Source organism: Salvelinus namaycush, chromosome 27 (assembly GCF_016432855.1).
Source record: "Salvelinus namaycush isolate Seneca chromosome 27, SaNama_1.0, whole genome shotgun sequence".
In the NCBI taxonomy this organism is placed as follows: Eukaryota; Metazoa; Chordata; class Actinopteri; order Salmoniformes; family Salmonidae; genus Salvelinus; species Salvelinus namaycush.
Genome location: NC_052333.1, coordinates 17,590,423 through 17,606,572, shown reverse-complemented (window position 1 = coordinate 17,606,572; position 16,150 = coordinate 17,590,423). Strand labels below are relative to the sequence as shown.

At 43.1% G+C, this 16,150-nt stretch overlaps 2 protein-coding genes across 5 annotated transcripts in view; one reads left to right on the top strand and one right to left on the bottom strand.

The window, feature by feature from the left end:
• LOC120022123 (ATP-binding cassette sub-family F member 1-like) overlaps positions 1–10,248 on the bottom strand; it is a 33,186-nt gene extending 22,938 nt beyond the window's left edge. For 2 of the 4 annotated variants that reach the window (XM_038965964.1, XM_038965966.1), the window contains exons 1-6: positions 9,997–10,248; positions 9,078–9,124; positions 8,886–8,963; positions 3,107–3,230; positions 2,944–2,975; positions 2,144–2,224 (exon numbers count right to left, since the gene is read on the bottom strand). In XM_038965964.1, the coding sequence (XP_038821892.1) occupies positions 2,144–2,224; positions 2,944–2,975; positions 3,107–3,230; positions 8,886–8,963; positions 9,078–9,124; positions 9,997–10,069 (435 nt within the window). In that variant the 5' untranslated portion in view covers positions 10,070–10,248. The remainder of the gene's footprint in view (positions 1–2,143; positions 2,225–2,943; positions 2,976–3,106; positions 3,231–8,885; positions 8,964–9,077; positions 9,125–9,996) is intronic. The other 2 variants (XM_038965965.1, XM_038965967.1) reach the window with 2 other exon arrangements.
• Positions 10,249–10,664: 416 nt separating this feature from the next.
• Positions 10,665–15,664, top strand: c27h6orf136 (chromosome 27 C6orf136 homolog). The gene is made up of 7 exons (XM_038966732.1): positions 10,665–10,872; positions 11,863–12,069; positions 12,191–12,925; positions 13,030–13,118; positions 13,257–13,457; positions 13,623–13,692; positions 13,827–15,664. The coding sequence occupies exons 2-7, from the start codon at positions 11,971–11,973 to the stop codon at positions 13,968–13,970; spliced, it is 1,338 nt and encodes a 445-aa protein (XP_038822660.1). The 5' UTR covers positions 10,665–10,872; positions 11,863–11,970; the 3' UTR covers positions 13,971–15,664.
• The last annotated feature ends 486 nt before the right edge of the window (positions 15,665–16,150 follow it).

Below are 16,150 nucleotides of genomic sequence, written 5' to 3'. Positions count from 1 at the left end.
TGAGAATTACACAAATATTAATTTCCACAAAGTTTGCTGATTCAGTGTTTAGATATTTTTGTCCGATGTTACTATGGAATACTGAAGTATAATTACAAGCATTTCACACCTGTCAAAGGCTTTAATTGACAATTACTTGAAGTTGATGCAAAGAGCCAATATTTGCAGTGTTGACCATTCTTTTTCAAGACCTCTGCAATCCGCCCTGGCATGCTGTCAATTAACTTCTGGGCCACATCCTGACTGATGGCAGCCCATTCTTGCATAATCAATGCTTGGAGTTTGTCAGAATTTGTGGGGTTTTGTATGTCCACCCGCCACTTGATGATTGACCACAAGTTCTCAATGGGATTAAGGTCTGGGGAGTTTCCTGGCCATGGACCCAAAATATCGATGTTTTGTTCCCCGAGCCACTTAGTTATCACTTTTTCCTTCTGGCAAGGTGCTCCATCATGCTGGAAAATGCATTGTTCGTAACCAAACTGTTCCTGGATGGTTGGGAGAAGTTGCTCTCGGAGGATGTGTTGGTACCATTCTTCATTCATGGCTGTGTTCTTAGGCAAAATTGTGAGTGGGCCCACTCCTTTGGCTGAGAAGCAATGCCACACATGAATGGTCTCAGGATGCTTAACTGTTGGCATGACACAGGACTGATGGTAGCGCTCACCTTGTCTTCTCCGGACAAGCTTTTTTCCGGATGCCCCAAACAATCGGAAAGGGGATTCATCAGAGAAAATGACTTTACCCCAGTCCTCAGCAGTCCAATCCCTGTACCGTTTGCAGATTATCAGTCTGTCCCTGATGTTTTTCCTGGAGAGAAGGGGCTTCTTTGATGCTCTTCGTGACACCAGGCCATCCTCCAAAAGTCTTCGCCTCACTGTGCGTGCAGATGCACTCACCTGCTGCCTGCTGCCATTCCTGAGCAAGCTCTGTACTGGTGGTGCCCCGATCCCGCAGCTGAATCAACTTTAGGAGATGGTCCTGGCGCTTGCTGGACTTTCTTTGGCGCCCTGAAGCCTTCTTCACAACAATTGAACCGCTCTCCTTCAAGTTCTTGATGATCCGATAAATGATTTAGGTGCAATCTTACTGGCAGCAATATCCTTGCCTGTGAAGCCCTTTTTGTGCAAAGCAATGATGACGGCACGAATTTCCTTGCAGGTAACCATGATTGACAGAGGAAGAACAATGATTCCAAGCACCACCCTCCTTTTGAAGCTTCCAATCTGTTATTCGAACTCAATCAGCATGACAGAGTGATCTCCAGCCTGGTCCTCGTCAATACTCACACCTGTGTTAACGAGAGAATCACTGACATGATGTCAGCTGGTCCTTTTGTGGCAGGGCTGAAATGCAGTGGAAATGTTTTTTGGGGGATTCAGTTCATTTGCATGGCAAAGAGGGACTTTGCAATTAATTGCAATTCATCTGATCACTCTTCATAACATTCTGGAGTATATGCAAATTGCCATCATACAAACTGAGGCAGCAGACTTTCTGAAAATTAATATTTGTATCATTCTCAAAACTTTTGGCCACGACTGTACATACTACCTCAATTGGCCCGACCAACCAGTGCTCCCGCACATTGGCTAACCGGGCTATCTGCATTGTGTCCCGCCACCCACCAACCCCTCTTTTACGCTACTCTCTGTTCATCATATATGCAGTCACTTTAACCATATCTACATGTACATACTACCTCAATCAGCCTGACTAACCGGTGTCTGTGTATAGCCTCGCTACTGTTATTTTCAACTGTCTTTTTACTGTTGTTTTATTTCTTTACTTACCTATTGTTCACCTAATACCTTTCTTGCACTATTGGTTAGAGCCTGTAAGTAAACATTTCACTCTAAGGTCTACCTACACCCGTTGTATTCAGCGCACGTGACAAATAAACTTTGATTTGAACATGTGTAGCTATTATTGTGAGTCTGTGATGAAATCCAAAAGACAGTAGAAAAGGAACAGGAAGGAACAGTACGAGGAGGGGTGGGATGGAATGGGGTGGATGAATTAATAAACAGCAACACAAACACTTTCTTAGAGCTCCCTGGAACTCTAAAACACGAGGTTAGTATCAATAGAATCCACATTCAGATTTAGAACACGACACACAAACATAACAGACCCCACGCACCTTATTCACCAGTCTCTCATCATCACCACCATCATCATCATCACTGTCTCCCTGACTGAGAGCTGCAAAGATGTTCCCACCCTGAGACAACAAATACAATTTAAAAGTGGATTATAGTGTATTCTACCCCCAAAATGTAATAGAACGGAGTGATCAAGACTGTAAAGACTGGCGATATAGTGATCAAGACTGTAAAGACTGGCGATATAGTGATCAAGACTGTAAAGACTGGCGAAATAGTGATCAAGACTGTAAAGACTGGCAATATAGTGATCAAGACTGTAAAGACTGGCGATATAGTGATCAAGACTGTAAAGACTGGCGATATAGTGATCAAGACTGTAAAGACTGGCGATATAGTGATCAAGACTGTAAAGACTGGCGATATAGTGATCAAGACTGTAAAGACTGGCGATATAGTGATCAAGACTGTAAAGACTTGCGATATAGTGATCAAGACTGTAAAGACTGGCGATATAGTGATCAAGACCGTAAAGACTGGCGATATAGTGATCAAGACCGATGCATGCACAACATGTAACTTGTGAGGTGTGGAAACACTTTGTTGCTTTTATGAATTTTGTCTTGCTGCTTTTTGTTCTATGTTGCTCTGTCTGTATGCTACGTCTTGTTCTATGTTGCTATTGTCTATATTGTAATTGTTTTTAATAACCTGCCCAGGGACTGCGGTTGAAAATTAGCCGGCTGGCTAAAACCGGCACTTTTACTGAAACGTTGATTAATGTGCACTGTCCCTGTAAAAATAAAATAAACTCAAACTCAAACTCAAACATGCTCACCTTATTTCCCTTGCCTTTTCCAGGGGCCACAACTGGGATGAGAAAGAGAGCGAGCAAGAGAGAGAGTGAGCAAAGTTGATGAAAGGCTAGCTAGGCCATCAACACTGAACATTTCCAGCTTGAAATGTAGACATTTGTTTGACAGACTAAGCAGTCAACTTACATTCCTCTTCCTCGTCCTCGCTGGCTTGCACTGACAGCTTCTTCAGTTTCTCCATCATATCCTCGTCATCATCATCATCGTCTCCCTCCCCACTTCTACCTTTCCGCCGGTCTTTCTTTTTCTTCTGAGACCGATAGCAAAATAGATTAGACAGGCATTATGGTTCACATGACTACTAGGGCTAGGTATTAGCAGGGAGGGACCACACGATACATATCACAATTATATATACACATATCACAATTATATATATATATATATCACATATACATACATAAACACACACAAACGAAAAAGTATGTGAACCCTTTGGAATTACCTGGATTTCTGCATAAATTGGTCATCACATTTGATCTGATCTTCATCTTAAGTCACAACAATTGACAAACAGTGTGCTTACATTAATAACACACAAATAATTTGATTTCTTGTCTATATTAAATACATAATTTAAACATTCACAGTGTAGGTTGGGAAAAGTATGTGAACCCCTAGGCTAATGACTTCAAAAGCTAATTGGAGTCAGGAGTCAGCTAACCTGGACTACAATCAATAAGACGAGATAGGAGATGTTGGTTAGAGCTGCCTTGTCCTATATAAAAATAAAAAAATAAAATTGAGTTTGCTATTCACAAGAAGCATTGCCTGATGTGAACAGTGCCTCGAACAAAAGAGATCTCAGAAGACCTAAGTTTAATAGTTGTTGACTTGCATAAAGCTGGAAAAGGTTACAAAAGTATCTCTAAAAGCCTTGATGTTCATCAGTCCACGGTAAGACCAATTGTCTATAAATGGAAAAAGTTCAGCACTGTTGCTACTCTCCCTAGGAATGGCCATCCTGCAAAGATGACTGCAAGAGCACAGCGCAGAACACTCAATGAAGTTAAGAAGAATCCTAGTGTGTCTGCTGAAGACTTGCAGAAATATCTGGAACATGCTAACATCTCTGTTGACGAGTCTACGATACGTAAAACAAGAATGGGGTTCATGGGAGGACACCACGAAAGAAGCCACCGCTGTTAAAAAAAAACCTTGCTGCACGTCTGAAGTTTGCAAAAGTACACCTGGATGTTCCACAGCGCTACTGGCAAAATATTCTGTGGACAGATTAAACTAAAGTTGAGTTGTTTGGAAGGAACACACAACACTATCTGTGGAGAAAAAAAAGGCACAGCACACCAACATCAAAAACTCCTCCCAACTGTAAAGTATGGTGGATGGAGCATCATGGTTTGGGGCTGCTTTGCTGCCTTAGCAAGCTGTCCAGGCCCGATCATCAGCGGAAAAATGAATTACCAAGTTTATCAAGACATTTTGCAGGAGAATGTAATGCTATCTGTCCGCCAATTGAAGCTCAACAGAAGTTGGGTGATGCAACAGGACAACAACCCAAAACACAGAAGTAAATCAGCAACAGAATGGCTTCAACAGAAGAAAATACGCCTTCTGAAGTGGCCATTCAGAGTCCTGACCTCAACCCGATTGAGATGCTGCGGCATGACCTCAAGAGAGCAGTTCACACACACCATACATCCCAAGAATATTGCTTAACTGAAACAGTTTTGTAAAGAGGAATGGTTCAAAATTCCTCCTGACTGTTGTGCAGGTCTGATCCGCAACTACAGAAAACGTTTGGTTGAAGTTATTGCTGCAAAAGAAGGGTCAAACAGTTATTAAATCCAAGGGATCACATACTTTTCCCACCCTGTACTGTACTTTTCCCACCCTGTACTTGTATTTGTGTGTTATTAGTTTAAGCAGACCGTGTTTGTCCATTGTTGTGACCTAGATGAAGATCTAATTTTATTACCAATTTATGCAGATGTACAGGTATTTCCAAAGGGTTCACATACATTTTCTTGCCACTGTATATATACACACACACATACACACACAGCACATTCAGCAAGTATTCAGACCCCTTTACTTTTTCCACATTTTGTGACGTTACAGCCTTATTCTGAAATGGATTAAATAAAAGTTCCCCCTCAATCTACACACAATACCCCATAATGACCAAGCAAAAACAGGTATTTAGAAATGTTTGCAAATTTATAAATTTTTCAAAAAATTAAACATATTTACATAAGTGTTCAGACCCTTTGCTACGAGACTTGAAATTGAGCTCAAGTTTCTACAACTTGATTGGCATCCACCTATAGTAAATTAAATTGATTGGACATGATTTGGAAAGGCACACACCTGTCTATATAAAGGTCCCACAGTTGACAGTGCATGTCAGAGCAAAAACCAAGGCATGGGGTGGAAGGAATTGTCCATTGAGCTCCGAGACAGGATTGTGTCACAGATCTGGGGAAGGGTACCAAAAAAAATGTCTGCAGCATTGAAGGTCCCCAAGAACACAGTGGCTTCCATCATTCTTAAATGGAAGAAGTTTGGAACCACCAAGACTCTTCCTAGAGCTGGCCGCCCGGCCAAACTGTGCAATCGGGGGAGAACGGCCTTGATCAGGGAGGTGACCAAGAACCCGATGGTCACTCTTGACAGAGCACCAGAATTCCTCTGTGGAGTTGGGCGAAAATTCCAGAAGGACAACCATCTCTCTGCAGCACTCCACCAATCAGGGCTTTATGGTAGAGTGGCCAGCCACTCAGTAAAAGGCACGACAGCCACATGACAGCACAAAGTACAGAGATCCTTGATGAAAACCTGCTCCGGGGCCTCCCAAATGGCGCAGTGGTCTAAGACACTGCATCGCAGTGCTAGCTGTGCCACTTGAGATTCTGAGTTTGAGTCGAGGCTGTCGCAGCCGGCCACGACCGGGAGACCCATGGGGTGGCGCACAATTGGCCCAGTGTCATCCGGGTTAGGGGAGGGTTTGGCCGGCAGGGATGTTCTTGTCCCATCGCGCACTAGCGACTTCTGTGGCGGGCCGGGCGCAGTGCATGCTTACACGATCACCAGGTGTAGGGTGTTTCCTCCGACACATTTGGGCGGCTGGCTTCCGGGTGAAGCGTCATTGTGTTAAGAAGCAGTGCGGCTTGGATGGGTTGTGTTTCGAAGGACACACGGTTCTCGACATTCGCCTCTTCTGAGTCCGTGTGGGAGTTGCAGCAATGGGACAAGACTAACTACCAAAACCATACCACGGGAAAAATATTTTTTTTTAAATAAAGAATTTACAAAAAAAGAACCTGCTCCATAGTGCTCAGGACCTCAGACTGGGGTGAAGGTTCACCTTTCAACAGCACAACAACCCTAAGCACACAGCCAAGACAATGCAGGAGTGGCTTTGGAACAAGTCTCTGAATGTCCTTGAGTGGCCCAGCCAGGGACCGGACTTGAATCCGATCGAACATCTCTGGAGAGACCTGAAAATAGCTGTGCAGCGACGCTCCCCTTCCAACCTGACAGAGCTTGAGAGGATCTGCAGAGAAGATTGGGAAAACTCTCCAAACACAAGTGTGCCAAGCTTGTAGCGTCATACCCAAGAAGACTCGAGGCTGTAATCACTGCCAAAGGTGCTTCAACAAAGTACTGAGTAAACAGTCTGAATACTTATTTAAATTATATATTTAAGTTTATTTTTAATCAATTTGTAAAAATGTCTAAACCTGTTCTTGCTTTGTCATTATGGGGTATTGTGTGTAGATTGATGGGCACACACATCCCTAGGTCACTCCTCTTTTCAGTTTGCTGCAACCAACCCGAGCTGCAACCAACCCTCAAACTGGACAGTTTTATCTCAATCTCTTCATTCAAACACTCAATCATGGACACCCTTACTGACAGTTGTGGCTGCTTTGTATGATGTACACTGCTCAAATAAATTAAGGGAACACTTAAACAACACAATGTAACTCCAAGTCAATCACACTTCTGTGAAATCAAACTGTCCACTTAGGAAGAAACACTGATTGACAATAAATTTCACATGCTGTTGTGCAAATGGAATAGACAACAGGTGGAAATTATAGGCAATTAGCAAGACACCCCCAATAAAGGAGTGGTTCTGCAGGTGGAGACCACAGACCACTTCTCAGTTCCTATGCTTCCTGGCTGATGTTTTGGTCACTTTTGAATGCTGGCGGTGCTTTCACTCTAGTGGTAGCATGAGACGGAGTCTACAACCCACACAAGTGGCTCAGGTAGTGCAGCTCATCCAGGATGGCACATCAATGCGAGCTGTGGCAAGAAGGTTTGCTGTGTCTGTCAGCGTAGTGTCCAGAGCATGGAGGCACTACCAGGAGACAGGCCAGTACATCAGGAGACGTGGAGGAGGCCGTAGGAGGGCAACAACCCAGCAGCAGGACCGCTACCTCCGCCTTTGTGCAAGGAGGAGCAGGAGGAGCACTGCCAGAGCCCTGCAAAATGACCTCCAGCAGGCCACAAATGTGCATGTGTCTGCTCAAACGGTCAGAAACAGACTCCATGAGGGTGGTATGAGGGCCCGACGTCCACAGGTGGGGGTTGTGCTTACAGCCCAACACCGTGCAGGACGTTTGGCATTTGCCAGAGAACACCAAGATTGGCAAATTCGCCACTGGCGCCCTGTGCTCTTCACAGATGAAAGCAGGTTCACACTGAGCACATGTGACAGACGTGACAGAGTCTGGAGACACCGTGGAGAACGTTCTGCTGCCTGCAACATCCTCCAGCATGACCGGTTTGGCGGTGGGTCAGTCATGGTGTGGGGTGGCATTTCTTTGGGGGGGCCGCACAGCCCTCCATGTGCTCGCCAGAGGTAGCCTGACTGCCATTAGGTACCGAGATGAGATCCTCAGACCCCTTGTGAGACCATATGCTGGTGCGGTTGGCCCTGGGTTCCTCCTAATGCAAGACAATGCTAGACCTCATGTGGCTGGAGTGTGTCAGCAGTTCCTGCAAGAGGAAGGAATTGATGCTATGGACTGGCCCGCCCGTTCCCCAGACCTGAATCCAATTGAGCACATCTGGGACATCATGTCTTGCTCCATCCACCAAAGCCATGTTGCACCACAGACTGTCCAGGAGTTGGCGGATGCTTTAGTCAAGGTCTGGGAGGAGATCCCTCAGGAGACCATCCGCCACCTCATCAGGAGCATGCCCAGGCGTTGTAGGGAGGTCATACAGGCACGTGGAGGCCACACACACTACTGAGCCTCATTTTGACTTGTTTTAAGGACATTACATCAAAGTTGGATCAGCCTGTAGTGTGGTTTTCCACTTTAATTTTGAGTGTGACTCCAAATCCAGACCTCCATGGGTTGATAAATTTGATTTCCATTGATGATTTTGTTGTCAGCACATTCAACTATGTAAAGAAAAAAGTATTTAATAAGAATATTTCATTCATTCAGATCTAGGATGTGTTATTTTAGTGTTCCCTTTATTTTTTTGAGCAGTGTATTTTTGTCTCTACCTTCTTGACCTTTGTGCTGTTGACTTTGCCCAATAATGTTTGTACCATGTTTTGTGCTGCTACCATGTGACAAAATGTGGAAAAAAGTCAAGGGGTCTGAATACTTCCCGAATGCACTGTATATATATCATGGTTCTCTATGCATTGTAGATTTGACACGGCAAGCTAGCTACCACTCTGGCTAGTAGTGGCTACATATAACCAACCTCCCCAAACGCTTCAAGCTCATCTACTGTCTTTCAAGAGAGCAAATTGGGTGGGAAGGAGGCAACAACAAAAAAAATTATGCAAAAGGTAGATTTATTCATGTCAATATATCCCAGGACATTGTGTTATTGATACAGTATTGCAAAAAGTATTAATCCACCTTAAAATAGCCTATATGATATCTCTGTAGTAGTTAAGGAATAGAATTACCTGCTTTCCTTGAGTCTCTTTCAGCACAGGTTCATCCTCCTTCTCAGTTTTGTTATCTGTGGCCAGCTCATCAAAGAACTGTGTGAGAACAATGTTGACACATTTTATTAAAATGTTCACATTGCCGATTACATTTTCTTTCTCGCCACATTCAATTAACTCAAAATATCCACTAGAGGTATAACTACTCACACTCTTCTTCCCCTTCTTATCCTTCTTTCCTTTCTTTACTGATTTTTCTGAAAAGAGGGGAGATAAATTGTAGGTACAAAGATGAGCAAGTTGGTCATCAACATATGGATCCACTGAATGACAAAAGAGAGCGGCCAAATGAGCCAGAGGGGAGGCAACGCCTTTTACAAGGGGAGCGTAGGGGTGGCACATTTTCAGAATGACTTTTGGCAACACAGCAGTTCTTCAAACAATGCATACTAGCTATGACCTAGCTATCTAACTAGCTAGCCTTCATGACTTGAATGATAAATGAAATACTAGCTACTACCCCGAGTTTATTAACGTTACTCTTCCTCAAACGACCCGTCACTATTTTAAATGTCGAGCTGTCAAGTCAAGTAGAGAAAACAAGGAATAATTTGTCTGACAATTACATGGCATGTTGTGTTGCTACCATGCTGTGTTGTCATGTGTTGCTGCCATGCTACGTTGTCGTCATAGGTCTCTCTTTATGTAGTGTTGTCTCTCTTGTCGTGATGTGTTTTGTCCTATATTTTTATTTAATATGTTTTTATTTTTAATCCCAGCCCGCAGGTCTTTTGCCTTTTGGTAGGCCGTCATTGTAAATAAGACTTTGTTCTTAACTGACTTGCCTAGTTAAATAAAATAAAAAATATGGCACTGCATCATTTTCACAGCATTGATAGCAAGCTGTTAACGAACGTAGCTTCCAACTAGCTAGTGAACCATCACTAATGTCACACTATGTTGTCAAAATACACCATATCGCATGACAGCCAGGACTTGTTAATCAAAGATCACTGACTGAGGCACATTAGCTAGCTAACAACGTTTTATCTTAGCTAACAGTCTATTGTAACGGCTGGAAAAGACTCAGTTGTAACCATTAGCTTAGTTGCTGGCAGCAATTAGATACCTGCCACCGCTGATGGTGCTACTGCTCTCTCTTCTCCTTCCCATTCTGCGTCTTCTTTCGCTTTCTTGGGCATTTTTTGCTATTTATTTATACGGATATTAACAGAAAACCAACGACTTTGTCTTTAAAAAAAAACTTGAAACCGGTGGTAAGAGTGGCTGTCAGAGAAGAACAAGTGTTTTATCACAACACATGCGGTTTGAGATTTTTCCATTCGAAGACGTAACGACAGCACCACTGAGTTTCAGTCTCCGGTTGACGTGTGAATAATGAGTAAAGCAATATTTCACAGCGCCACTGGTAGGTTTGTCCAAGAATTGTAGTCGCTAGCGAGCAAAAAAGCTTTTAATAGTGAAATAATGTTTTTGCATGCATAGGATAGGTCTTACAGAATTATATATTTTCTCACTATATGGCTTGAAAGTTTAATTAAAAAGGTAGTCAAGAAAAAGAACTACAAAACAAATGTACAGCAGATTTCGATGTATTACTATATACAAAATATACAAATATAAAATATACAAAATATTGCCTATGATTTTATAACATTTATTGATAACGATTGATATCGATTTATTCATTCTGCATCTAATGAAATGCACATTTTCCACCAATCAGCGCTACGCAGGTGTATGACGTGTGGGTGTTTTTTCTTCTAGAAACGTTCCTACGCTAGCGTGAGGCGTGTAGCTGCTGCTGGACAAGGACATTGGGAGATGGAATGACATTTGTGTAACGCTTGATAACTTCCCATTTCGAAACATTACGTGGGATATCAAAGTAAAACACCTGACTTTGAGGATTATTGTCTTACTATCTGGTCATTGCTAAACTGACTAATCGCAGTTTCGATCCAATTCGCTTCTGACACAGCAGGTATGCATGTTACTGTTAGATAGCTAACGTTAGCTAACACAATATGCTAATCACGGGAGTGTGTTAACCATGGTGATCTAACTACTCGCATATCAACTAACTAGGTAGCGAGCTAACGTTAGCTTGCGTTTTTTAACTAGATTGAGCGGTCCCTATATTCATAAATCAATTCATGTATTTCCATACATATCAACTTCAAAGTTGAAGCATGGTTCATTTTGTTTCTGGTCGTGCCTACAAGATTGTCACTCAAACCAACCAATCCCACTGGGTTACCAACAGTTGTAAATCAGCTCGAGCTCATGTTATTAAAGTCTCAAATGGGAAATGGTACGTCATAGTATTGTATATAATTGAAACTACGAGAAGGAACTGTGCTTGGTGTATTCTGGCTCTGTAATCATTAGTGAATATCGGTTGTTGTAACCTTAGGACAAGAAATCAACAAATGTTGACACGGTTAACAGTACACTGCAGAGACTGCTTGCGGTAGTCACGGTCACGGTTCTAAAGTTGTAGAAGAAACAAAACGATATTCGCTCCTAGTTATAGGTGGTTGTCGAGTTCAAATGTAGCAAATTACAGTGCCTTATTGGAAGGACAAGACGTCTGAGTATCAATTATGATCTTGTGGTTTGCTGTTTACGCCACTCACTGTCATATGCTACTGGCATAGCTTTTTCGCGCTCCAAAAGAGTTTAAGTAGGGTCAAAGTACTCACAAGACAGTGTTTGTTGTGTTGTTTTTTTCATTCAGTTAAAAGTTGAATAGTAGGTGATTAGGTGTTCTAAAACTTTTGACCAGTAGTGTAGGTCATATAGGTCTTGATTTACAGCCTAGCATCCTACACATGAACTCACAACTGTTCCTTGAGTAGCCTACACATGCACGCACCAGGCCATATGATCATATGAACATATCATTGAGATGATGGTCTAAAAATGACTGTTCACCCTCAACGGCCCACCCTAACCCCTTCTCTTCATCTAGATTTTTTATTTGGGATCGAGAGGTGACCAAAAAGCGCTGGTCCTTCCTTGGGGTTGCTGTGGAATAATGCCCCTGGTGATTGGAGTTACACATACCCCCTGTTTGTGAATGGCTGCTTGTAGAGGGGGCGTCGCCTTGTGGGTGGGGTGTGTGAGGAGCCATGGCAACAGGCAACCAGTCAAGCAACAGTGCTGGAGTCTTGCTCAGGTATTGTCTTGACAGACAGGTCTACATTCATTAAATATTTAAATAAGAGCAAGGCTGGATCCAGATCTGGGACCAGGCTATATAAGAGCACCTTATGGAAAATCTTTACTTGAATTTGCAGGCGATGGATGTGCAGTGGAGTGGACAGATCCGGACGCTCAGCAGCACATCATGGGCCCTGGTTCCCCCCAACAGTCTGAGGTACCAGAACATCAAGCATCTGGCCCTGTCACACCCCTTCCACCATGCCAGCCAGGGACAACCCCACAGCCAGAGGCCCCCGGACCTGGACGAGGACTGGGAAGAGACAGTCAGCCTGTGTGTGCTGGTGCAGCCTGGCCCTGGGGAGTGTGATGGCCAGCACACCCTGGTGGAGGTGCCTCTATTTGGGCAGATTAAACTAGGTGAACTCCTGGCTCCGGGAGGACTCAGTAGGCCCGTGGAGTTCCTCTTCCCCTTGACCACGGTGGACGGGAGCCGAGAGGATGACATCAGTGTTGGGACGACTAAGGTTCAGACTGAAGGTTCCAAGACGATGATGAACGAGGGAGAGACGGAAACAGAAAAGAGGGAGCGAGGATCATTCCGGAGCCTGTTTGAGACAGAAAGATGTCCAGCTCCATTTATGTATGGAGCTAGGTTCTACTGCTTCCACTGTCCTGGGATGGAGCCATTGCCTGGTTATGGGAACAAATCGAGCCATATGATTGGACTAGAGAAGGAGTTGTCAATGTTGCTCCACACCTCTCTGTATAGTAGTTATGCAGAGAGAAAGACAGTAGAGGGGGGTCACAGCGACAGAGAGAGGGAGGACGAGGAGAAACTGGCATTGATGTATGAAAAGCTGAGGATTGAGGTAAGAGAGGAGAAGAGGGGTTTGTTAGGGGATGGCTGTTTGATGGCATACACTGCTATTTAGTTATTAGTATTGATGATCATTTGTTTGATTTTCATTTTCAGCTTCCTAGTTTCTTTATGAAGAGTCATGACTACACCATGTACACAAATGATATCGAGTTCGTCAACTGTATTCTAAATGCCAAGACCAGGTAAATGCTACTTTCTGTCTACTTAGCAGTTTCCTTCCCGAACTGAAATGGAATAGACTCGAACCCTGATATTTATACATATGTAACTACACGCATAAACATATATTATAATACAGCTATACTGTGTCTATCCTCTAGGGGCAGAGTTCTGTACCAGCTGAGCCTGTCTCTGTGGAGGCTGCTGTGTCTCTGTTACTATGCTGAGGCCCGGTTAGAGGTACTGAAACTGACCAAGCACCCAGAGGACAGGACCATCAAGGCCAGGTGGAGTGTCAAAGGACTGCCCTTCCTCTCTCTGCTGCTGAGATTCTACCGCAAGGACAAAACTGACCTCTACAGGTACAGAAACCTGACTGGGATCTGTTTAACTTTACACAATGTTCAGACAAATGTATTGATTTAATTTGGTATTGTGTGGAACGGATAGTGTTTTTGGTCAATGTTCCTCTTCACTGTTAGTTCTCTATGATCATTCATACTCTAATAAACACTGTCTTTCAACAGGTCATATGATGCGTTCTCTACCTTCTACCTTGGCAATGATGGACTCATACATTGTCACAAAGTGGAAAAAGTCAGTGGCCATGTGGTTTTCTGTCTCTGAAATAGAAATGCCTACAAATAGCTAAGAAATACCCTCAGGTTCTGTGCCTTGCCTAAACTGATCACCTCAAACTTGCTGAGTATTATTTTCCCGCCTTCCTCCAGGTGATGAAAGCCCAGCCGCCCATCCTGCCCGGGGTGACCACTCTGTTAGCGGGAGCCCTCGTGTCCCTGGGGGTCCAGGAGCACCGGCCAGCCCTCAACCTCATGCCCCCCCTGCTCTCCTCCCTCCGACAAGGCCGAGACTGATAGAGATGGAGGGTCTGGAACGAGCATGTGTGTACCATGAGAGAAGTAACTGGGAGAGGGGGAAACAGGCAATCAGTGTTGTTGAGAAAAAAAGCCCCTATTCACCCGTACAATGCCTGCTCTGAAAATAAATATCAATTAAAAATATCCTCCAAAACCATTCTCTCTCTGGACTCACACAGCAATAGAATAGCAGCTACTACTTTAGTTGAAATTGCAATCCAGTTAATATGCAATCCAGGACTTCAGTTCATCCAGTAAGTCGAGTCGATACCTTGAGTCAGTTCCTTGTTAACGCACAAACAAACGATTGCACAGCGCTTGTGTGATGTTGAACCACCTTCTGGGCCTATACGCTCACACTACATAGCCTGCTACTCATAAAAGTGTCTGCTAAATGGCATATATTATTGGACAAACCTATTTTCACTGCATTACATGAAGACTGTTAAATGCTTATTTTTTTAAAGCATTGTTTAAAAACAATTGATGCCAGATTAACATTAAAGTTAAATGGATTCATCATTATTGAAATCAGTCATTTTGTGTTGAGTGTGCCTGGGAACTGGGCACACATGTCACTGGTTTCCTTTGAATAGTTTGCACTGGTGAATGTGTTGTTGATGTAACAGTTGGCACACAGCCCAAGGAACCCTGTATTGAGGCAAGGAGTCTTTATATGGAGACGAGACCACATTCTATATAGCCAGTTGGCCTGGCTATTATCTATGGCCTCCCACCATGATTCAATGTAGGCCTTTTTCCTAACAGACCCTATGATCTCAGTGTACCAGTGGAAAGTCGTTGAATAGGTTGCATGATGTCTGTCCCTGTACAAACTTCACAAAAATACTTTGACATATACACTGCAAAATCTCTCATAACTCTTATTTTGAAGAGCATTAAATCTCATGTCCTCATTGTTGAGACGTAACTTTCACAAACAACCCCACCCTACCCTGGTTAAACTGCTATTGTCCTTCCGTGTTGGATGGCTAACTGGCTGTGAGGGACAGGAGAGGCAGCTGCAGACTGCCTGGCCTGCTGTAAGTGTTGGAACTGACCTCAGCTCAACCAGGGTTCATGTCCCTGACACTGCAACACAGTTGCATGACATAGGACTCTGGATTCAAAAAATATGTGAATTTGCCAGTTCGGTACTGACACTTTATTTTCTGATGGAAAAACAAGTGGCACCTGAACAACTCTTGATTGGAATGTCAGTTTAATGGTTATAAGTAGCAAAAAATGTAATTGTAGGATATTGAATGTCTGTACGTGTCATAAGAATGCAACTCAAGCTTCCTCTGTATCATTGTTACACTGTTTCACTCAACATGTGTGTTTGAGATTACAATACATGCGTTCTCAAACTAGGTGACAGCATGCCACGTGTTAGATCTAGCACTACCATTAATACTCTAACATTTACTTGAAGGGGGCATACATAACACCTGATGTTGAATAATTTAGTCATGAATGATACTGGAACACTTGTAAAGGTGTTACAACCCCTTTCAAGTAGTGTTATCTGTGACTTCAGAAAAAAAAAAATCAGATTGAATTAAATCGTTCTTATCTAGTGCCGTGGTTGCTGCTTTAGGATTTAACTCACTTATTTGTAATAACCCACATCTGGTGTGAAACCTGGCTATGTCTGTATGTGTGAATAAAACAAATCAATGTTGTGTGTACCTACTGCTGTCCTTGACTGAATCCTATATCATCCTGCCAGACATATTCAATCTTAAGCATTTCAGAAAGATCCGAATGGTTAGTCGTTAAAAAAAAAAAAAATCCTGTATGTCACTAATTTAGCCCTACACTGCAGAAGTGTGGTTTGTCGAGGAATTTCCTATAGCATTTCTACATTGACTGAATGTTTAATTCAACGCAACGTTCAAGTTATAAAGCATTCAACTTTTCACAAGTCAGCTTCTAGAAAGAACAGAGGCATATAACAAGGTTTATCTTTATCATGGTCCTGATTATGGCAGTTATGACGGCTAAACAACCATTGAGCTCCGTAGTCATACACTTAAAACAGCTAGACAAAATGTCACCGATGACATGACAATCACCCAAACCACTCACATCCTATTTTTAAAGTAAATAGTTATCATATAGCCTGAATACTACTCACCATTGTTTTACTTATAAGCACAGTTCAGTCTGGTTTA